General features: G+C 41.4%; 1 protein-coding gene across 1 annotated transcript; it reads right to left on the minus strand.

Annotated features, from left to right (window-relative positions):
- Positions 1–1,352: 1,352 nt before the first annotated feature.
- LOC125554273 (inorganic phosphate transporter 1-2-like) lies at positions 1,353–3,058 on the minus strand. Its single transcript, XM_048717848.1, has one exon. The coding sequence runs from the start codon at positions 3,008–3,010 to the stop codon at positions 1,445–1,447; it is 1,566 nt and encodes a 521-aa protein (XP_048573805.1). The 5' UTR covers positions 3,011–3,058; the 3' UTR covers positions 1,353–1,444.
- Between the last annotated feature and the right edge of the window lie 20,431 nt (positions 3,059–23,489).

Raw genomic sequence — 23,489 nt, forward strand, 5'->3', positions numbered from 1 at the left:
CCAAGCAACCAAACAGGCCTCTTCCTTCCCACGCGGGCCTGGTTGGGCTCGATGCGGGCAACCAAACACGCCCACAGGGAATTAGCATCCATGGGACAAGCATTAGAAATTGCGGCCTCCTAGTTGTAGAAGAACCAGGTGGTGTAGCTGGTAGTCGTTGTTGGTGTCAACTATTTGGCGCGTAGGCCGCACGCGAGTAACCAAGCACATCCCTCCAGCGCTCAATCAAGTGTTTGGGCCGGTCCATTTAGGGTTTATTTCTCGTTGGTTTTGAGAAGATTCTAAAACCTTCCCTAAATCGGGTTTTTATTCTATGTTTTCCCCCTCATTTCTCTTTTGTTTTTCTTTTACATTCTTTTCCTTTTTCCTTTTTCCTTTTTCCTTTTTGGTTTCTTTTCTGTTTTTTCTTTTTCCTTTTTTTCTTTCCTTATTTTTTTCTTACTTTTTTCCTTTACATTTTTTTCGAACATCTTCACAAATATCTGTTTTTTAAAGCATATTTTTTTCCAAATTCATGACCATATTATAAATTTACGAATATTTTTTACAAATTCATGAACAATTTTTTGAACTCGTATTTTTTTGAATTGGTGAATATTCCTTCAAATTTGGGAACATTTTTAAAAATTCACATACATTGTTTTTGGTTTTGACAAACACTTTTTTGAACCAACGATTTTTTAATAATTTGGGAACAAGTTTTGATTTTTTTTGTGAATAATTTTCTAAATTCATGAACCTTATTTGAATTATGAAATTATGTTCAAATTCATGACCAATTTTTTAATACATGAATATTGTTGAATATCATGAACATTTTTTAATGCGCAAACATTTTTTGATTCCTCGAACATTTTTTCTAAATCATGAACATTGTTTTTCTTTATTCATGATCATTTTATGAGTTCATGATTTTTTTTTCAAAATTCACAAATATTTGGAAATTTGGATGTTTTTGAAATCCTGTATTATTTTCATAAATGAAAATCGAAAAGTAACAAACAAAAAATGAAATAGAAAAAACAAGGGTCGTCATGTGGTAATTTAGTAAAAAACAAAAAATCCGTTGCAGTTAGAGAAGGACATTTCATGTGGTAATTTGGATGCAAATTACTTCGATTTTGTGAAGAGATTCTTTCTCTCTGGAATCCCATATCTTTTGTCCGGGCCAAGAAATCTCGTCTTTTACTGCAGGCAAGAGGTGATCTCTTGGAATCAAATCAAATGAACGGGGTATTTTATTGACAATTCTTCACAAACGAATACAGAGCACCACCAAAAAAATGCAATGCTAGGTTTAGGGAAAACCCAGCCATAAACAGCTACACACGAACGGCAAGCGACGCCTCAAATTCAGCAAGTGGCCACACAGAAGGAAAGAAGCGCTGAAATGAAAAAGCAAACACTTGTGCATGACTCTGTGTCACCGGAGATGTACACCAGCCTAAGCTTCGATGCCATCGTCGCCGACGTTCTCCTTGGAGAGCTCCTCGAGCGACTTGCCCTTGGACTCCGGCACCAGCAGGGAAAAGAGCAGGCCCAGGAAGTTTGTGCCTGCGAGCACGAAGAGCGAGTTGCGCATGCCAATTCCCCGTGAGTAGCCGGTGTCGGGCTTCTTCTGGTCCTGCGATGCATACAGGAACCCGAACGCGCCGATGATCGCGCCCGCCTTACCAGTAGCGGCAGAGATACCGTGGCATGTGGACCGGAGCCTCGCAGGGAAGATCTCAGCTGGCACGATGAAAGTTGTGCTGTTGGGGCCGAAGTTGGCGAAGAAGAAAGTGAGCCCGTAGAGCACGACGAAACCGGTGTGGTGCCCTGGCTTCACCAAGTAGTCGTACGGTATGGCGATTGCTAGCATGAAAATGGTCATCATGGTGAATCCCATGAGCTGGATCCAAAACCTCCCAATGATGTCGATGAAGGCGACGGTGAACCAGTAGCCAGGCACGGTGCCACAGAGCGCGATGAGCGCTTGGGCGCGGGCGATGCGGTACAACTCCTCCAATGCATTCATAGTCTTGGCCGGCGGGATCCACCCGATCTTGGTGAAGATGTCCTTCTGGAACAGGTTCTGGCTGTAGAAGGCCACATCGAGTAGGAACCAAGTGCTTGTGGTCGCTAGCAAGTGCACCCCGTGGCGCTTCATGAACTGTCGGGAGAAGAGGCCCCAGGTATCACCGGTGGCCCGCTCACCCTGGACGTTCTCCTCTAAGATCTCCTTGTTGAGCACCTTGGACATGTCTGATGTGGCTTGCTTCGTGTTGCCGGCGATGAGTGCCGTGTACCGCGCAGTTTCGGGCATCTTCATGCGCCAGTAGTAGGTCAGGGCAGCCGGGATGGTGCCGAACATGACGATGATGCGCCACACATAGTCGGCCTCCGGGCCAATGGATGCCGCGGCGTCGATGTAGAATGGCGGTGCAGGGAATGCATGTCGGAATGCGGACGAGACGATGATCGTGACGATAGTACCAAATAGGATGCCAAACCCCTGCATGGCAAACACGGCGGCGATAAAGGTGCCGCGGGTCTTCTTGTTAGCATACTCCGACATGATGGTGGCGCTGAGAGGATAGTCGCCGCCGACGCCGAAGCCGAGCCAGAAGCGGAAGAAACATAGCGTCCCCATTACGCCCTTGGCCTCGTGTCCAAACGAGAGCCCAGACGCGATGGAGCAGAGGACCATGAGGATGAGCGTGAAGCCGTAGACGCTCTTGCGGCCGAGCTTGTCACCGAGCCAGCCGAAGAAGAGCTGGCCGGCAAGTGTGCCGCATAGGGCCACGCCGTTCACGGCGGCCGACACGTTTGCCGGGAGGTGGCCAGGCTCGTTGAGGGCAGGGTCGGTGTAGTAGATGCGCCCCAGCAGCTTGGTGACGAGGGCGATGCAGAAGAGGTCGTAGGCGTCCGTGAAGAAGCCCATGCCGGCGATCACGACGGCCTTGAAATGGTACAGCTGCGTCTTGGCAACGTCGAGCGCTTTCAACACGTTGAGCTGTTCAGTCGCCATGGCCGCCGGCGATCTCTCAGCTAAACTTCTGCCCCTACTGTACTTCTTTTGTTGTTCTCTTGTTGTGTGCTTTGTAAGGTGCTTCTAGTACGTATATATAGCCATTATTCAGGGTGGATGTATATGCCAAAGGTACATTATTTCACTTCTGCTTCGGTACACTTACTACTTGTAAGTATTAAAATCTCAATGTCCGACATTGCACGTAAGTACAGCCGTACATTATCAAGATTGCATGATGTTTTGACATGGTACTTGTATAAAATAGAATACGAGAATGTAAAATGTCTTCTCTTAATTTAAGCTACAGCTAGCAAAGTTGGAATGCATTTCAATTATCACAAGGATTGCGCTAGGGATTTCTTGTTTAAGTTTAGTGTGAGATTTGACTTTGAAGTTTCATATAGATAAAATTGGAACCCACATCATCGTTATGCTAGGAATATACCTCAAATGAAATATAAACATAAGCTGGATATCGAACTGCTGAAATACATCAAGCGGGTCACAGCTTCGAATAGTAGTAGGCTACTACCATTAGTTGCTATATCAAACTTTGTAATTGTAAACGAGAGAAAAAAAATGAGAAGATCCGAATGTGCCTGAGAAACTTAATTAGCAAGTTGGCAGTTTCATGTACGAGCATAGATGACCATGACATGGTGTTGTTTACACGTCCCAAATCTGCCATAACTAGGAAGGTCACAAAAAATTAATTACATTAGAGTGACGGACATTTTCCCTGACTGGCATCACAATTTTTTTTCTTGATGGATGATCATCACGAGAAGTTGTTAGGGATGAGGTGTGAGTTGTGACTGTAGTTTATACCAAGTTGGAGGTCATCATGTTTGTTGATTGTGTACGCGGGATGTACACAGGCAGACATGCATGTGTTGATATGCAGCATATCAGTTTATTTTTGAACGGTCACCGGGGGGGGGGGGGGGGGGGGGGGGGGGGGGGGGGGGGGGGGGGGGGGATCCCCACCTGAATATATTGCTCAAAAAGCTGCCAAAGCTAAGGGTCACCCCTTAAACTTTGGTTGTGGTTGATCCAGTTTATAAGGGAAACCGGATCAAAAACCTAAACAAGTTGACCCCGTTTATGAAGAAAACCGGGCCGAAAACCATACAAGTAACAAGGTTACAGAAGATGAGAAAAAAATTGCCACCTAGGAGAGGGCATGACCTAGCTAGCAGGCAAAAGACCAACACCACGAGAGACACAAGTAGACGTGGGGTTTTGTCTAGGGATCACAATACCAAGACTCTGCAAACAACCTAACGCACCGTACCGGCGTGCGTATCGAGCCCCACGGCACAACAAAGGATCAACCATAATCAACGAGTGCCAAGCCTTAACAAGAACCTTGACTGAGAGATCCACCACGGGCGATCGAAACGATTAGCAGGTTGGGGAGGCATCATTGCGCCGTCATTGAGCAAAGGTGAACCAAGACAACACCAAGAGCCCGAAGCTCGCCGCAGCACAACGGCAACCATGGGAGGGTCTTGAGCATGCACAACAACAGGACGGAGACCACGCGAAGGACAGTCAAAGAGAAACACATGAAGAAGAGGACACCACCATCGGCCCCAAGCTGGCCGCACCACCATCAACCACGCGCAGCAACAGAAGTCGTCGTTTGGGTCTCCAAGATGACGCCTCCAAGGAGGTAGTGTTGTCGAAGACACAACACCATCATCCGATCCGGCGAGCCGGATCTTAGGTTTTCACCCGGAGACCACAATGCAAAGTACCGTAGGTGCTGGAGCTCCACAGCGGCACCTCCTGCAAGGAAGACGACGTCCATAGACGCCGCTGTCGCCGACATCGACAAAGTCGATGCAAGGTTCTCACCCGGAGTTTGAGCACATCCCTACAGCAAGACAGCCAGAACCATGCCGCAGATCCACGTGAAATAGCTCGGAGACCACGCCTCTAGGAAGGTATACGAGTCTTTGGCGTACTCTCCATAAAGAGTCCACCGTAACTTCCGATATATGGTACTATTACTATGTGGTTTCAAGTAAATTTGCATGGGTAACCTCTAAATAATTAAATGAATATCTGTTTTGTGTGCCCTTAAAGCTTATGGAGCGATGGGGGAGAGCGTCATCTTGTATGACAAATGTTTGGGAAACACTTTACCTCACATGTCTGATTTACTTCCTTCGTCGGACCAATCATGTACCATTGATTCTTTTGCATCGTATGGCCGAGAACCTCTCTCCCTCTCTCTCCACTCCACGCGCCCATTAATCAAGGACGGAAGTGGCCCACCACCCGTTAATCATGCACCCATGGTTTGGGAAATCAAAACCTATCGATAACTAATCGCTCCACTGTTGTTCTCGCCTTGCTCGGTGAACGGCGATCCCTCCGATCTGCCTCCGTGGCTTGGCCCATCGTGGTGGAGCGCAGCGCCGACGTCCTCTCCCAAAGGCGAGCGTGGTGGCCTTAATGGTGAGCACCTCTTCGATCTAGGCATGATTTCGCTCCTCCGTCCCTATCTCGCTGCAGCGCCTTTACTAACCTACCCATATGTTCAACATCGGCGCACCAAGGTGGCCGGGAGCCTCACCAACGTTGAAGAGGAGGTTGACGTTGCCGGTGTCTTGCTTGGACGTCCCTTCACAACGACGACATGCTGCATACGAAAGTACCATGCATCTCTGGTCCATACACCTGACGTGCTTTTGCATTTTCAGTCCGTATAGATTGCTTTTTAATACACTGTGTTTAGCTTCAGGTCGTCTCCATGCTTCCTACGTATATGTACTATCTAGTCATCCTGTTTTTACTTAATCAACAACCAATTCTTGCTTCCTAATTTCACATATATTATGGATAATATGCCTATCACCCCCCCCCCCCCCCCACCAATGATCTGAGTTAGAATGACTACCTAGAAATATTTTGTTATTCCCACTTTTAAAAATATGTCCTTCCACTATGCATATTATGTTGGAATGAAGGATATGATGCTTCCAAAATTCCGTGCATCATACATTTAGTTTGCTTCATAAGCACCATACATGTGTTTCTTCAACAATTAGCTTCATATGTTTCACGATTGTGCTTCTACATTGTGTTCAGTTTGCTTCATAAGCACCATAGATGTGTTTCTTCAATAATTTGCTTCACATTCACGCTTGTGCTTCTACATTGTGTTCAGTTTGCTTCATCTTCATATTGTTTAGTATGCATTCCATTTGCAGTCAATTCAAACGATCAATGCTACATAAATTTCTGCAATTCTAGCGGGAGCAGAAGAAAATGCTTTGCCAAGCATGGAGCGGTCGTTGATGGTGGGCATGAAGTTTGGAATGAAATCAAGCATCTCAGTGGCTATTGTTCTCGTCAACGTCTTGGAAGCAAACTAGCAAGATGCAAACTTGGCTATCGTGGGCTAAGAGTGTTGCCCCCTCTATGGTGCTATCTTCGCTGCTCATCACTGGACTCTTGTGTGGCTCAACGACACTAACACCCGGTGACTTATAGGGGAGACAAACTTTGCTGAGGCTAGGTTGAACACAATGGATGTAGCAAAGTGAGGAAAGATGGGATGGGGTTGCAACTTCTATGAAATTGCTAGTAAATTAACTATATGAAAAATAAAGAAATCACATCATGTGCCAGTGTTTGGAGATTTTTTACTATAGATTATAAAGCATACTTTGTAGTGTTGGAGGCATTACTTCCATATAATTGAGATTAATACAAAATAAAAACGAAGCATTGTTTGTGGATAATACAAGTTGTGCCGCATAGAAATAAGTTTCTCTCCCGACGGAAGCAAATATTGCCGTGCACATGGAATAATTCTTACGTTGACGCAAATCCAAATTGCATTAGAAGCAAAATTTGTAGTCAATGGAAATATATTTTTTTGTTGCGTAGGAAACATAAAATTTGTTACTATGTTGGATTTAGTTTTTTTTTGTTAGACAAAAGCGCTAGCATTGGAAGCAAATTTTAGTAGCACTGGAAAATAAGCAGGATGATAATAAAACAGAAGAATGGTGATTAAATGGAATTGTAATTTTATACTAGCGTGATTGTAGGAAGCAATTAAGAGTAGGAAGCAATGATTTGTATGACTCATTTTAGTGCTAGATACCTCCGTATCTAGACAAATCCAAGACAAGTAATTCGGAACGGAGGGAGTACGTGAGAGACCTACGTTGGAAGGACTAACTAACTTGCTGGACAATAGCTAATTCAACGGTGGTATCGCAGGTAATCTGCATTATTAACTGGTTCCCTTTTTGGAAAAAATCCCAACGGAAGGTGCGCTGCTTATCTAACGGCTGTGCAGAATCCCAATCCAACGGCTTGGTACCTGGTCTGATAAAATACTAGGCATCACTAGTCTGATGCCTGGTGCTTCCCTAAATGTTTTGTTCCTCTCAACAAGTATGGCATCTATTTTTTCTTAATATTGCAAAAGAGCTCATAAATGGGATGCCCAGCCTTGAAATTATTAATCAAATAAAAAGCACTCCTCCCCGGGGTATGTTGGCAAGCACCCATGAATTCGGCTAGCCATGGTTTGTGAAAAGACAAAGGTGGAGGGGGAGTGTTTAACATGGGAACTGCTCTAGCACATGTTTATCATATAAGATGGCGCGATTCTCTGTCGTTAAACCGTTGACTAAAAAGTAAAAAGTACACCTCTCAAAATGTAATTATCTCTGTTTTAAGCAATGAGCTCAAGTGCATAAGAAATCCATGTTTCCCTCCGCGAAGGGTCATTATTTTAATTTATTGTTGAGTCTTCACCTTCTCATTCAAGCACCAACATATAGAGCGCTATTGTCATTCTTAGTTTAACATGCATTTAGTCTAATTGATGTTGGACGTCAGCATGACTGGATGTTTTCTACACTGAATTACAATGTTTAGTCACTGATTGAACTTCAGAGGTGCTCTGCATTTATGTTTTGCGGTTTCAGAAAAGGCCAGCGAGATATCATTTTATCATATTATATCATGGTCATGTTAGCGAAGTGTTGATGTTTTGAGATATAGTCTATTGCTTACTAGTTGGTTATGACATTGATATGAGTAAATGTGGCTGCTAAGTGTTACCACATGTATGGTTACTCCATGATCTTTGTTGAAATCTGCGCACTAGCTAAATTTATGTAATTCTACAAAAACAAATGAGTTTATAAAAGTTTTTCTTTATCATTTTTCGTTTATCAACTGAATTGCTTGAGGACAAGCAATGAGTTAAGCTTGCGGAGTTGATATGTCTTCAACTCGTATCTACTTTTTCAAACACTTTTGTAATTGTTTTGGCCTCTAATTTGCATGATTTGAGTGAAACTAACACGGACTGAGACTGTTTTCAACACAACTGCCATGGTGTTGCAAAAATAAAAGTGTTCAGAATTGGACGGGATTTTTTGAAGATTTATTTTGGAATATATAAAAGTACTAGAGGCAAGAAGTACCAGAGAGGAGCCACATGGACAGGGGGCACGGCCACCCCCTAGCCACACCACGTGTCCATGTGGGCCCCCTGGCGACCGCCTTGACCTGATTTCGACGCTATAAATTCACATCTCCTCCGCAAACAAAAACATAAGAAAATGTCATTGCGTTTTACAATATGGATTATCTGCCACCTCTTATTCTTCGACGGGAGCCCTAATCCGGAACCCATTTTCGGCTCTGGAGAGAGGGATTTGTGGTCGTCATCACCAACCCTTTTCCATCAGCAATTTCATTATGCTCACATTCATGTGGGAGTAATCTTCCGTAGGCATACTGGAGGTAGATGGGATTTGGATGAGATTTCATATGTAATCGTCATCAGATTTGTTAGGCTTGATCCCTAGTATCCAGTATGTTCTGAGATTGATGTTGCCATGCCTTTGCTATGCTTAATGCTTGTCACTAGAGCCCGAGTGCCATGATTTCATATCTGAACCTATTATGTTTTCATGAATATATTTTATTTCTTGATCTTACCTACAAGTTATATGCACATGTTATTATTCTGAAGTCTAGACCCAAAAGTTACAACAATTGGGATACTCTACGGGGATGACTATAATTTGAGAAGTTCATGTGTTCAATGTGTGTTAAAATTATTTGTTCCGGTTCTCTATCAAACACTACAAGAAATATGTCAACTTATGACCTTCTGTCAGTGACCCTCGAAGAATTGGTCATAAATTTATGACCATTTTAGACCAATTGGTCAAAAGCTGTTCAGGGGGCTTCAAACCCTAAACCATTGCAACCATTTTTGTCAGAAAGGTCGTAATTTCCTTACACAAAATGGTCACAAAGCAAACAGTGCTAGTCCGCTGCCTTATTTCTAGTTGTTAATGACCAATATAGATGGTCATAACCTTGTAGATTGTGGTGGGTTGTGATGACTAGGCGCCATCTCATCAGTTTTGCCTATGTGTCATGTCCATATGGCAGTTTTTGCCCTAGGTTGTGAAGCAACCTATATTTCTATCATTCCCAAAATTCCCCAAAAAATCTCATAAATTCTTTGGGTCATATCTTCATCAAATATGTAAAAATCCTTCCTTCCCTAGTTCAAAACTAATTCAACAATATTCATTTTCCTATTATGTTCACAACAACACTTTATGAAGGAAGTGCTATTTATATATTCTTGATTGCCCTACGAATTTTTGGGCACTCTTTCCTATCCAAATCATTACCGCATGACAAAATTCAGCTCCATTTGCCTAGCAAATCTTTCTCGGCAAATTTCCAAAGTTTTTGTCCACCTAGAAGCATTGTGAAGGAAGTACCTTTTTTATATCTCTAAATGACATGAAATTTATACAATTTCTTCATATGCCCAAATTATCACCCTCCTCCAAATTGCAGCTCAGTCAAATCATCTATGTGAGCCCAGGTTCAATTTATATTTTATGGCCAAATTGGCACGTTGCAAAGCAAGTGTTATATAGACCCCTCCTATTACTCTCAAACTTTTCGGGCACTCTTCCATACCCAAATCATTGCCACATGATAATATTCAGCTCAATTTTCCAAGTAAATCTTTCTCGGGAAATTTCCAAAGTTTCTACCTCGAGAGAAGCTTTGTGAAGTAAGTACTAGCTAGGCTTACCCAAATGATCTGAAAATTGAGCAGCGCATGACCATACCTAAGTAACTTACCTACACCAATTTTGAGCTCATTTCATTCATCCAATCTCTCTCACTAGTTTTCCCAAGTTTCTGTCCATAGAAGAGCATTGTGAAGGAAGTACTACTTTGGCATGTACAAATGGTATCAATTTTCTACAATGCTTTCCTATGCCCAAATAACCATCCTCCACAAAATTTCAGCTCAATCCATTCATTATTTTGAGCCCAGCTTCAACATTCATATTTTTGTCCAACGTGGTACTTTGCAAAGAAAGTACCACCTAGGATCCTCCTTTTGAGCTAAAAATTTGTGAAGACATTCTCCTTAGTAGATGATCATCCTCAGCCAAAACTCACGCCCATTGGCCATGTGCATTTCCCGTACCGCTAATCAAACACTTGGCTGCTAATTCATGTTTGAGCATCGATCGGTCTTCTCGTGAGAATCTTATGTTGTAATTTTCTTCCTAGCACCAACCTAGGGATTTCCCAACCCACTAGACATGCCTAAGCCGCCCAGAACACATGGCAACATTACGGTCACGCGGTGACCACACGACGGGCATGCGAGTTTACGCGCTCTAGAGTTGAGGCCCTCGGCCACCGCCCAAACCTCGACGTATCGCCACCAAACCATGTATTTATGATTAAATAGGTCCTTATGTAACTAGAAATGATTTTTGGAAAAAATAAATAGCAAACTATGAGGCAGCTGCAGTTCAAATTTGACCCGCTTCCAACTGAATCGGCGGAAATTTGTCTTTTTCACGAGAGGTGGATCAAATTTTTTTACACCCAACCATTTTGTCAATTGTGCATTAAATATGGCCTAGTATTTTATAAAAATGATTCAGTCCAATTTTGCAACAATTATTTGGTAGTTCCTTCACAAAAAAACCTCCTTTCGGGCACTCGAAAAATGGAAAATGGTTTTTTCGTCCAACGAAAATGAAAACTTCCTTAGGCAACATTGTTTGCCATTCCAATATGCACCCTTGTGCACAGTATGAGATCATTTGAACAAACTATGCCATGAATGTGGCCATAAGATTGATCATTTGGCTTGAAAGCCATTGATCTCCACACATGATACCTCGTTTCTGAGAACACTTTTTTAAAATAATTGCCGTATTACAGGTTTGTTATTTTTCCTAGGAACTTGGCCACATATGATGACACAATGTGAAGGTTTCCCAATTTTTTGATTTTTTTTGATTTTTTTATACCCGTTTCAAAATGCGGTCAAAACGGCGGGAATGACCGTTCCTAGCTAGTGGTTGAATCTTGGAATTTTTTTGGTGTTTCTCTGATTAAATAGATACTTATGTACCTAGAAATGATTTTTGAAAAAAATAAATAGCAAACTATGAGGCAGCTGCAGTTCAAATTTGACCCGCTTCCAACTGAATCGGCGGAAATTTGCCTTTTTCACGAGAGGTGGATCAAAAATTTTTACACCCAACCATTTTGTCAATTGTGCATCAAATATGGCCTAGTATTTTATAAAAATGATTCGGTCCAATTTTGCAACAATTATTTGGTAGTTCCTTCACAAAAAAACCTCCTTTCGGGCACTCGAAAAATGGAAAATGGTTTTTTCGTCCAACGAAAATGAAAACTTCCTTAGGCAACATTGTTTGCCATTCCAATATGCACCCTTATGCACAATATGAGATCATTTGAACAAACTATGCCATGAATGTGGCCATAAGATTGATCATTTGGCTTGAAAGCCATTGATCTCCACACATGATAGCTCGTTTCTGAGAACACTTTTTTAAAATAATTGCCGTATTACAAGTTTGTTATTTTTCCTAGGAACTTGGCCACATATGATGACACAATGCGAAGGTTTCCCAATTTTTTGATTTTTTTTGAATTTTTTATACCCGTTTCAAAATGCGGTCAAAACGGCGGGAATGACCGTTCCTAGCTAGTGGTTGAATCTTGGAATTTTTTTGGTGTTTCTCTGATTAAATAGATACTTATGTACCTAGAAATGATTTTTAAAAAATAAATAGCAAACTATGAGGCAGCTGCAGTTCAAATTTGACCCGCTTCCAACTGAATCGGCGGAAATTTGCCTTTTTCACGAGAGGTGGATCAAAATTTTTTACACCCAACCATTTTGTCAATTGTGCATTAAATATGGCCTAGTATTTTATAAAAATGATTCGGTCCAATTTTGCAACAATTATTTGGTAGTTCCTTCACAAAAAAACCTCCTTTCGGGCACTCGAAAAATGGAAAATGGTTTTTTCGTCCAACGAAAATGAAAACTTCCTTAGGCAACATTGTTTGCCATTCCAATATGCACCCTTGTGCACAATATGAGATCATTTGAACAAACTATGCCATGAATGTGGCCATAAGATTGATCATTTGGCTTGAAAGCCATTGATCTCCACACATGATAGCTCGTTTCTGAGAACACTTTTTTAAAATAATTGCCGTATTACAAGTTTGTTATTTTTCCTAGGAACTTGGCCACATATGATGACACAATGCGAAGGTTTCCCAATTTTTTGATTTTTTTTGAATTTTTTATACCCGTTTCAAAATGCGGTCAAAACGGCGGGAATGACCGTTCCTAGCTAGTGGTTGAATCTTGGAATTTTTGGTGTTTCTCTGATTAAATAGTACTTATGTACCTAGAAATGATTTTTGAAAAAAATAAATAGCAAACTATGAGGCAGCTGCAGTTCAAATTTGACCCGCTTCCAACTGAATCGGCGGAAATTTGCTCTTTTTCACGAGAGGTGGAATCAAAATTTTTTACACCCAACCATTTTGTCAATTGTGCATTAAATATGGCCTAGTATTTTATAAAAAATGATTCGGTCCAATTTTGCAACAATTATTTGGTAGTTCCTTCACAAAAAAACCTCCTTTCGGGCAATCGAAAAATGGAAAATGGTTTTTTCGATCCAACGAAAATGAAAACTTCCTTAGGCAACATTGTTTGCCATTCTACATATGCACCCTTGTGCACAATATGAGATCATTTGAACAAACTATGCCATGAATGTGGCCATAAGATTGATCATTTGGCTTGAAAGCCATTGATCTCCACACATGATAGCTCGTTTCTGAGAACACTTTTTTAAAATAATTGCCGTATTACAAGTTTGTTATTTTTCCTAGGAACTTGGCCACATATGATGACACAATGCGAAGGTTTCCCAATTTTTTGATTTTTTTGAATTTTTTATACCCGTTTCAAAATGCGGTCAAAACGGCGGGAATGACCGTTCCTAGATAGTGGTTGAATCTTGGAATTTTTTTGGTGTTTCTCTGATTAAATAGATACTTATGTACCTAGAAATGATTTTTGAAAAAAATAAATAGCAAACTATGAGGCAGCTGCAGTTCAAATTTGACCCGCTTCCAACTGAATCGGCGGAAATTTTCCTTTTTCACGAGAGGTGGATCAAATTTTTTTACACCCAACCATTTTGTCAATTGTGCATTAAATATGGCCTAGTATTTTATAAAAATGATTTGGTCCAATTTTGCAACAATTATTTGGTAGTTCCTTCACAAAAAAACCTCCTTTCGGGCACTCGAAAAATGGAAAATGGTTTTTTCGTCCAACGAAAATGAAAACTTCCTTAGGCAACATTTTTTGCCATTCCAATATGCACCCTTGTGCACAATATGAGATCATTTGAACAAACTATGCCATGAATGTGGCCATAAGATTGATCATTTGGCTTGAAAGCCATTGATCTCCACACATGATAGCTCGTTTCTGAGAACACTTTTTTTAAAATAATTGCCGTATTACAAGTTTGTTATTTTTCCTAGGAACTTGGCCACATATGATGACACAATGCGAAGGTTTCCCAATTTTTTGATTTTTTTTTGAATTTTTTATACCCGTTTCAAAATGCGGTCAAAACGGCGGGAATGACCGTTCCTAGCTAGTGGTTGAATCTTGGAATTTTTTTGGTGTTTCTCTGATTAAATAGGTCCTTATGTAACTAGAAATGATTTTTGGAAAAAATAAATAGCAAACTATGAGGCAGCTGCAGTTCAAATTTGACTCGCTTCCAACTGAATCGGCGGAAATTTGTCTTTTTCACGAGAGGTGAATCAAAATTTTTTACTCCCAACCATTTTGTCAATTGTGAATTAAATATGGCCTAGTATTTTATAAAAATGATTTGGTCCAATTTTGCAACAATTATTTGGTAGTTCCTTCACAAAAAAACCTCCTTTCGGGCACTCGAAAAATGGAAAATGGTTTTTTCGTCCAACGAAAATGAAAACTTCCTTAGGCAACATTGTTTGCCATTCCAATATGAACCCTTGTGCACAATATGAGATCATTTGAACAAACTATGCCATGAATGTGGCCATAAGATTGAACATTTGGCTTGAAAGCCATTGATCTCCACACGTGATAGCTCGTTTCTAAGAACACTTTTTTTAAAATAATTGCCGTATTACAAGTTTGTTATTTTTCCTGGGAACTTGGCCACATATAATGACACAATGCGAAGGTTTCCCAATTTTTTGATTTTTTTTGAATTTTTTATGCCCGTTTCAAAATGTGGTCAAAACGGCGGGCTTGACCGTTCCTAGCTAGTGGTTGAATCTTGGAAAACATTTGATGTTTCTCTTATTCAATAGATACTTATGTACCTAGAAATGATTTTTGGAAAAAATAAATAGCAAACTATGAGGCAGCTACAGTTCAAATTTGACCCGCTTCCAACCGGATCAGCGAAAATTTGTCTTTTTTACCGGAGGTGGATAAAATCTTTTGACACCCAACTATTTGGTCATTTGTGCATTAAATATGGCCTAATAGTTTATAAAATTGATTTCATCCAATTTTGCAATAAATATATTGTAGGTCCTTCACAAAAAAACTCATTTTGGGCACTCGAAAAAGGGAAAATGTATTTTTTGTAAAAAACTCATTTCCGACGACACCTTTTTAAAGATATTTATCTTATTTCATGTTGTTATTTTTTCTGAAAACTTGTTCAAATTTTGGTGACACAATGAGAAGGTTTTCCATTTGTTTTAGAATTTCTCAGATCATAAAGTAGCTTAAATAATTTTAACACATTATTTTAAGTCAACTACGACCAATTTAGATGGTCATAAAATCATACTGCATTCTGATTGGTCCGTGGACATATCACGCGGATCATGCATCCAACACCGTCGGATGCTCGGGGATCCAACGGCTGTCCTCGACCCATCCACACCAACCCCGAAACCCTAGCTATGTCCTCCGGGTCAATTTCCATCCACCCCCTGCCTCCTTTCTTTCCCTCGCTCCTCTCGATTCCGTCCCCTTCCTCACCAGCGCAAACCCTAGATCCTCTCGATCCCGTCCCCTTCCTCCCCGCCAGCTCCACCGATCCTTCCCTCGATCTCGTCGATGGGAAGCGCCGCGGCGATTCCCCACCCCTCCCCTTATCTCCCACGGCCGCGGTCTGATCCGCGCTCATCCCTTCCAGATCGGATCGCAGCCGCCACCTCCTCCCTTCCAGATCGCGGCCGCCACCTCCCTCCGATGGAGCTCCCCCCATCCATGGCCTCCCCCACGCCCTCCTCTCTCCCTTCCCCTCCCTCGCGCTGCCACCACCACCACTCCTTCCGAGCGCGTGCACGCGTTCCAGCTGCGGGCTTCTCCTTCTGCTTGCTTCGTGTCGCGGAGCCGTGGAGGAAGACCCACGGGCGCGGCGTCACTACTGCCGCCAACGACCATCGGCGGTGGCTGCTGCATCGTTGGTCAGTCCCGCCTTGCTCGTGCACTCCCCCCGCTTCCTCCTTCCTCCCCTCGCCAACGTCTCAGCCACGCGCAGGTAGTCAGGCAGGCAGGCAGGTGCGGATGCACCAATTCCGCTCCCCCACCCGCTCCGGCGATGTTGAGGAGGTCGACGGCGTGCGCTTCGCTCACCACCTACTTCTCCTCCGCAGCCCCGCCCGCGTGGGTAAGTGCATCATCCTCTCCTCCCCCTCTCGCCTCCTCCATCGGCTGTGACGCGCGTGCGCCCACCAACCGGAGCACGGCTGGCAGATGGATGACGATTTTCATGTATTTTGACTCGGTTAGATCAGTCGATGCTTCATAGTACATAATGAATGAGCGTTTGCTGCTGGATATTGCTCCTTCCCTACGGTTTTGTTCACCTTTGATTTCAGAGATGTTGTCAAACCAGAACCTCATCCAACCATCTGGAGTAATATCTTAGCGCGGTAGTTCCACAGCTGCTGCTACTACTAGGCTAATATTCTCATTCATAAACTTCCTGAAAAATGTCTTTTACGTACCTGCTACATGTGCATTGTCTCCATTGGAATTCTGCTCTTAAACTAGGCAATCATACACGATCTGCAACTTTGGGGTACCAAAATGTTTATTTTCGTAGACAGTACACAACTGATCTGTAAATTAGCTGAATAAAGCATGTTCTAAGGTTTCCATAGAGTACTTGTTTGCTTCGTTTGGATGTACGGTTTGAGGGCAGCCATCTATTTAGTTTGTTGTCCAGAAATATATTACAGTTTGTAAAAGCAACCAATTCATGATAAGACTTGGTGTGGCTGATGCACATAGCTACTTTCAATACCTTGTTAACAGTGTTGAGGACAAGTTAAATCTTGTATTGGTGTCTTGTTCTTGTAAACATTATGTAAAGCTAAAATTCTTCTGTGTCTTGCTTCCTGTGTCTTGCTCATTTGATATAAACACTATGTAGAGCTCTGTTTCTTCTTCTTTTGCTTCCTGTATGTATGTATGTGTCTGACGACGAAGTTGGTTTCTTCAGAATTGATCGAGTCTGACAAAGTTGTTCTGAACATTTGTTGAAACAGGGCGAGGCCGGTGATGTCCATGCGGTGATGTCCCTGGGGTGGCGCCACTGTGCCTGACGCTTGCCTTGGTCACCGCGGTGGTGCTTCGGTGGCTTCTAGACCCTCTCCTGGATGTGGTGATGGTCACACCACAGCCGTGGTGTGGCTGAGCCTCTGCTACGGCTACAATGTCCCTCTAGTGAGCTCCTCCCCATTCCTTCTTCTCTGATGTAGCTCCTGCATGGCCTTGGCCATGATTTGGGTTGGACATGGGGCTGTACTAGGTGCTGCTAGATGCTGTAACCAAGCATCAACTCCTACTGGAGCTCTCTGGTGATAAATTCATGTGGTTCTAGGGTCTGTCAGTAGCTGCCCACGTGTACTTGCTTTACATATGTGCCCCTGTGATGCTCTGGTGATATGGAGTGGCTGATATCAAAATCATGGTGGTGTTGATGCTTATCTTGCGTGTCTCTGGTGGTGGTGGTGTTGACAGCAGTTACACACCAAGCTTGTAACTAATATCATTACTGCTAATTTACCTCAAGTTAGTCTGAACATGGTTGAAATGAGCGCTGCTAATTTTGATGTCTAATATCAATTTTTACCCCAAGTCCTTAAGTAATTATTTTCATTACATCAAAGTTAGCTGAGAATATTGACTAGAATATTTTATGTATGACATGATGCATGTACACATACGGTTGAGAAAATACCGAGCTGCAGTGGAACAACCTGGAGTTAGAGAACTTCCAGGACAAGATCAACGAGGTGACCGGCGTTATGGTGGCTGTGTACGGCGACGACCACAAGTTCTCCGGTGAGCTGGCAGTGTCCATATTGTGTGATATATGATGCTGCTCCATTGTGCATCTCTCTTTTCTTGTGTGTTGCATCATTGTTGCTTGATAGAGTAAATGATTTCAGTTTTGGTTGTGTCCAATCTTTACTATGTACCATGCTTAGTGTTTACTAAACTGAGGCATTGGGCATTGGAATTTAGGCATTTATGTATAATTTTAGTTTTGGATGTGTCCAATGCAAACATTGCTGTCAACTATCAAGTTGATTTTAAAATGTCTCGTTAACTTCATTATTCTGTTATTTATTGTTAAATATGCTGTTAGATTTACTTCTATTTTGTTCCTAAACATTTTGTTCTGTAACATGCAGATGCTGGGCTTTCATGTTTCTTGGTGAGCATCAGGACAAAGAAGTCGGAGGAAGCATAGTTCTAACATTGCTGTCAAGTGTCAAGTTTTGCATTAATGAAGCCCTTTATGCTGCTCCTATTTGTATGTGTGTATGATGTAGCAGAACCTGGCTCATGTGATTGTACACTTGTGGAGCTTGTTATCTGATTGTAAACTTGATGCTGATCACATTTGTATGTGTGTTATATGATGTAGCACTTTGATGGTTGATAATATTTGAAGTATTTCGTGTGTTTTCTGTGTGCCAATTTAAATACTAGGTATTTATTTGCGTGAAATAAAAAATTAAGAATATTGCCCTGATGGCTAGGACCCAGTACTAGAACCTGACAATGGGGACCCACCTGACTAGTGAACCCAATTTATAGAAAAAGAAAAAAATGAAACTGTTGAGACAAAAAGGCCATGGGCCAAAAATAAAAAGGCTGCAATGTTGGGCTTGGTCCATGAAGATGACAAAAAATTCACAGAAAAAAATATAAATGGGCTAAATTAATGGGCTCGGCCCATATAAACACCGAATTGGACCGGGCTGAATCTTGTGCCACGTCAGATTGCCACGCTGGATGCCTACGTGGCCTGGGGAGGTTGCTAGTGACCAAAACTCCATAGTAGACGTATTTTGGTCATAAACGTTTGCGACCATTCCATAAGAAAGGTCGCTATAGTCAGTTTACGACGCCCAGCTTTTGACCTTATGTTTTTGGTCACAAAAAGGTCATAAATGGAAATTTGTGACCTTTCAGTGACCAATAGTGGTGGTCATAAGTTGACATATTTCTTGTAGTGAAAAGGAGCGTCTTAACTACCCTTAGTTTCCATTAGGACTTCGATGACACGGGAGATTAGGACAAAAGATGTTATGCAAGTTCTTATCACAAGCACGTATGAGTATATACGGAATACATGCCTACATATGATTGAAGAATTGGCGCTAGTTTGTGCCGCTCTAGGTTATGACTATTACATATTGAATCTCATCTGAACACACCATCATTACTCCATGCAAACGCTTTTCTATAGTTGTCTGATACATCTCCAACGTATCTATAACTTTTTATAGTTCCATGCTATTTTAGTATAATTTTTGGGACTAGCCTATTACCCTAGTGTCAAGTACCAGTTGCTGTTTTTCCTTGTTTTTTCCTTTACAGAAAATCAATACCAAACGGAGTCCAAATGGAACGAAACTTTTTGACAATTTTTCTTGGACCCACAATACACCCTAAAAGCTTCGGGAGGAGGCCAGAGGAGCCACGAGGTGGCAACAAGCTCGTAGGACGTGCCCCGGGGGGGCAAGCTTTTAGGCCCCTTGTAGCCCCTTTAACCCCAATTCTTCCTCTATAAATACCCAAATATTCCCGTAGACCAGGGGGCACACAAAAACTACTTTTCCGCCGCCTCAAGTTTCTGTTCTCATGAGATCCTATTTGGAGGCCTTTTCTGGTACTTCGCCGGAGGGGGATTCAACCACAGAGGGCTTCTACATCAACCTTGCTACCCTTCCGATGATGTGTGAGTAGTTTACCATAGAACTACGGGTCCATAGCTAGTAGCTAGATGGCTTCTTCTCTCTCTCTCTCTCTCTCTCTCTTTGATCTTCAATACAATGTTCTCCTCGATGTTCTTGGAGATCTTTTATATCTATCACTATCAGATCTCATCCTTGCAAGTAACCGTGAAGGGATTAACAACCCCTTTATCGCGTTGGGTGCAAGTATTTGTTTGTTTGTGTAGATGCAACCATTGTGGCTTCTGTGTTCCTCCTACTGGATTGATACCTTGGTTCCCAACTGAGGGAAATACTTATCTCTACTTTGCCGCACCACCCTGTCCTCTTCAAGGGAAAAACCAACGCAAGCTCAAGAAGTAGCAGGAAGAATTCCTGGCGCCGTTGCCGGGGAGGATCTACATCAAGCCTACCAAGTACCTATCATAAACTCTCATCTCTCGCATTTACTTTATTTGTCATTTGCCTCTCTTTTTCCTCTCCCCCACTCCTAAAACGTTTTCAGAAAAATACAAAAATATTTTCCTTTTTATTTGCCTTCTTTTTCGTTTACCTTTATGTACTGCTTGATTTGTTTGCTTGTTTGCTTGGCATAATTGTGTATTTATTGAAAATCAGAAAACAAAAATCTTATGGATCCTCATCCACTTTCTAATCTTTTTTAAAAGATCCAATTATGATGAACCAATTGCTAGTGAGTTGAGTGCGCTAGATTATCTTTATGAAGTTTTGCTTGAAATTCGTGAATTTGAAAATTGTGATGAAGTGCTAAAATAAGAAATTTATGAAGTGATTCACGATAGCTCCTTGAATGAAAAGCATGAATGCAATGATGTTATTATGAATTCTATTAATGTCAATTGTGTTAATAATATGCAAAACCCCAAGCTTGGGGATGCTACTTTTATTATGTCCACTACTTATTGCAATGATCATGATTGGGGTGCTAATGCTTATTATGATCTTGAAAATTTATTTAAGCCTCATGATGAATATGTTTGCAATAATATTGAAAGTGGATTTGCAAGAGTGTCAGCTTTAGCTAAACATAAACCCACATATTTGGAGAGTGTTCAATCTTCTGAATTTTTTGATATAAGTGGGCTTGAAGAAGTCATGACTTTAGTTGATGTTAATCCCACTATCTTGGAAGATTATAAAACTTTTATGCATGTGGATCATGAAGAGAAAATTTTATATGATAGCTATATTGTTGAATTTGATTATGATCCTACATGTAATTATTATGGGAGCGGAAAATATGGTTGTAGAAATTTTCATGTTACTAAATTACCTCTCTTCATGTTGAGATTGTCAATGTTTTATTCTTCTTCCTTGCATATGCTAGTTCTTGCTTGTTTTGATAATTTGTTTTCTTATAAAATGCCTATGCATAGGAAGTATGTTAGACTTATATGTGATTTTCACATGCTATATGATGCTCTCTTTGTGCTTCAATTGTTTTCTTTCATGCGAGCATCATTTAACTTGTGAATGCCTAGCTTAAAGGCTTTAAAGAAAAGCACTTGTTGGGAGACAACCCAATATTTTTCTTTTCCGTTTTGATGGAAATATGCAATTATACTTTTGTTATGATTGTGTTTTAGTATTTTAATTAGTGTTTGTGCCAAGTAAGACCTTTGGGATGATTTGGAAGATTGTCGATTTGATTCTATGAAAAAACAGAAACTTTTGCGTCCAGTAGAAGAATTGTTAAAATTCACTGGAGCATGATAAAATTCTAAATGTTTTAAATTTTATTTATATACAAATTTCCCACGTTGTCCTAAATTTTCCGAAATTTTGGAATTACATAAGTTTGGCTAATGTCCAGATTACTGCAGACTGTTCTGTTTTTGATAGGTTTTGTTTTCATTGTGTTGTTCGCTTAGTTTGATGAATCTATGGGTTGTATCGGGGGGTATGAACCATGGTGAAGTTAGAATACAGTAGATATAATGCAAATATAAAATTGGAATGAGTTTACAATAGTACCTAAAGGTGGTGAATTGCTTTATTGTACTAACGGATCTCACGAGTTTTCTGTTGAGTTTTGCGTTGTGAAGTTTTCAAGTTTTGGGTGAAGTTTCGATGGACTATGGAATAAGGAGTGGCAAGAACCTAAGCTTGGGGGTGCACATGTCATCCCAAGGTAATATTCAAGTACAACCAACCATCTAAGCTGGAGGATGCCCTGGAAGGCATCCCCTCTTTTGTCTACAATCCATCGGTAAATTACTTGAGGCTATATTTTTATTCACCACATGATATGTGTTTTCCTTGGAGCGTCTTGTATTATATGAGTCTTTGCTTTATTTTATTTTTAGTTTGACACAATCATCCTTGCTGGACACACCTTTTGAGAGGGACACACATTAATCATGAATTTGTTAGAATACTCTATGTGCTTCATGATAACCCACAAGTATAGGGGATCGCAACAATTTTCGAGGGTAGAGTATTCAACCCAAATTTATTGATTCGACACAAGGGGAGCCAAATAATATTCTCAGGAATTAGTAGTTGAGTTGTCAATTCAAACACACCTGGAAACTTAGTATCTGCAACAAATTGTTTAGTAGCAAAGTAATATGATAGTAGTGGTAACGGTAGCAAAAGGTAACAGTAGTAAAAGTAATGTTTTTGGTATTTTGTAGTGATGACAGCAATAGCAACAGAAAATTAAATAAGCGAAGAACAATATATGGAAAGCTCGTAGGCAATGGATCAGAGATGGAGAATTATGCCGGATGCGGTTCATCATGTAACAGTCATAACCTAGGGTGACACAGAACTAGCTCCAGTTCATTGATGTAATGTAGGCATGTATTCCGAATATAGTCATACGTGCTTATGGAAAAGAACTCGCATGACATCTTTTGTCTTACCCTCCCGTGGCAGCGGGGTCCTTACGGAAACTAAGGGATATTAAGGCCTCCTTTTAATAGAGTACCGGAACAAAGCATTAACACATAGTGAATACATGAACTCCTCAAACTACGGTCATCACCGGTAAGTATCCCGATTATTGTCACTTCGGGGTTAACAGATCATAACACATAATAGGTGACTATAGACTTGCAAGATAGGATCAAGAAATCTCATATATTGATGAAAACACAATAGGTTCAGATCTGAAATCATGGCACTCGGGCCCTAGTGACAAGCATTAAGCATAGTAAAGTCATAGCAACATCAATCTCAGAACATAGTGGATACTAGGGGTCAAACCCTAACAAAACTAACTCGATTACATAATAGATCCCATCCAACCCATCACCGTCCAGCAAGCCTACGATGGAATTACTCACGCACGGCGGTGAGCATCATGAAATTGGTGACGGAGGATGGTTGGTGATAACGATGGCGACGGATTCCTCTCTCCGGAGCCCCAAACGGACTCCAGATCGGCCCTCCCGAGAGGTTTTAGGGCTTGGCGGTGGCTCTGTATCGTAAAACGCGATGAATTCTTCTCTCTGATTTTTTTCTCCCCGAAACACAATATATAGAGTTGGAGTCGGAGTCGGAGGAGCTCCAGGGGGGCCACGAGGTAGGGGGCGCGCCCCCACCCTTGTGGACAGGTGGTGGGCCCCTTGGCCTTCATCTTTTGCAGGTATTTTTGTATTTTCCAAAAAGTTGCTCCATGAAGTTTCAGGTCATTCCCGAGAACTTTTGTTTCTGCACATAAATAACACCATGGTAATTCTACTAAAAACAGCGTCAATCCGGGTTAGTTCCATTCAAATCATGCAAGTTAGAGTCCAAAATAAGGGCAAAAGTGTTTGGAAAAGTAGATACGACGGATACG

This window comes from Triticum urartu, chromosome 4 (genome assembly GCF_003073215.2).
Source record: "Triticum urartu cultivar G1812 chromosome 4, Tu2.1, whole genome shotgun sequence".
NCBI classification, from domain to species: Eukaryota; Viridiplantae; Streptophyta; class Magnoliopsida; order Poales; family Poaceae; genus Triticum; species Triticum urartu.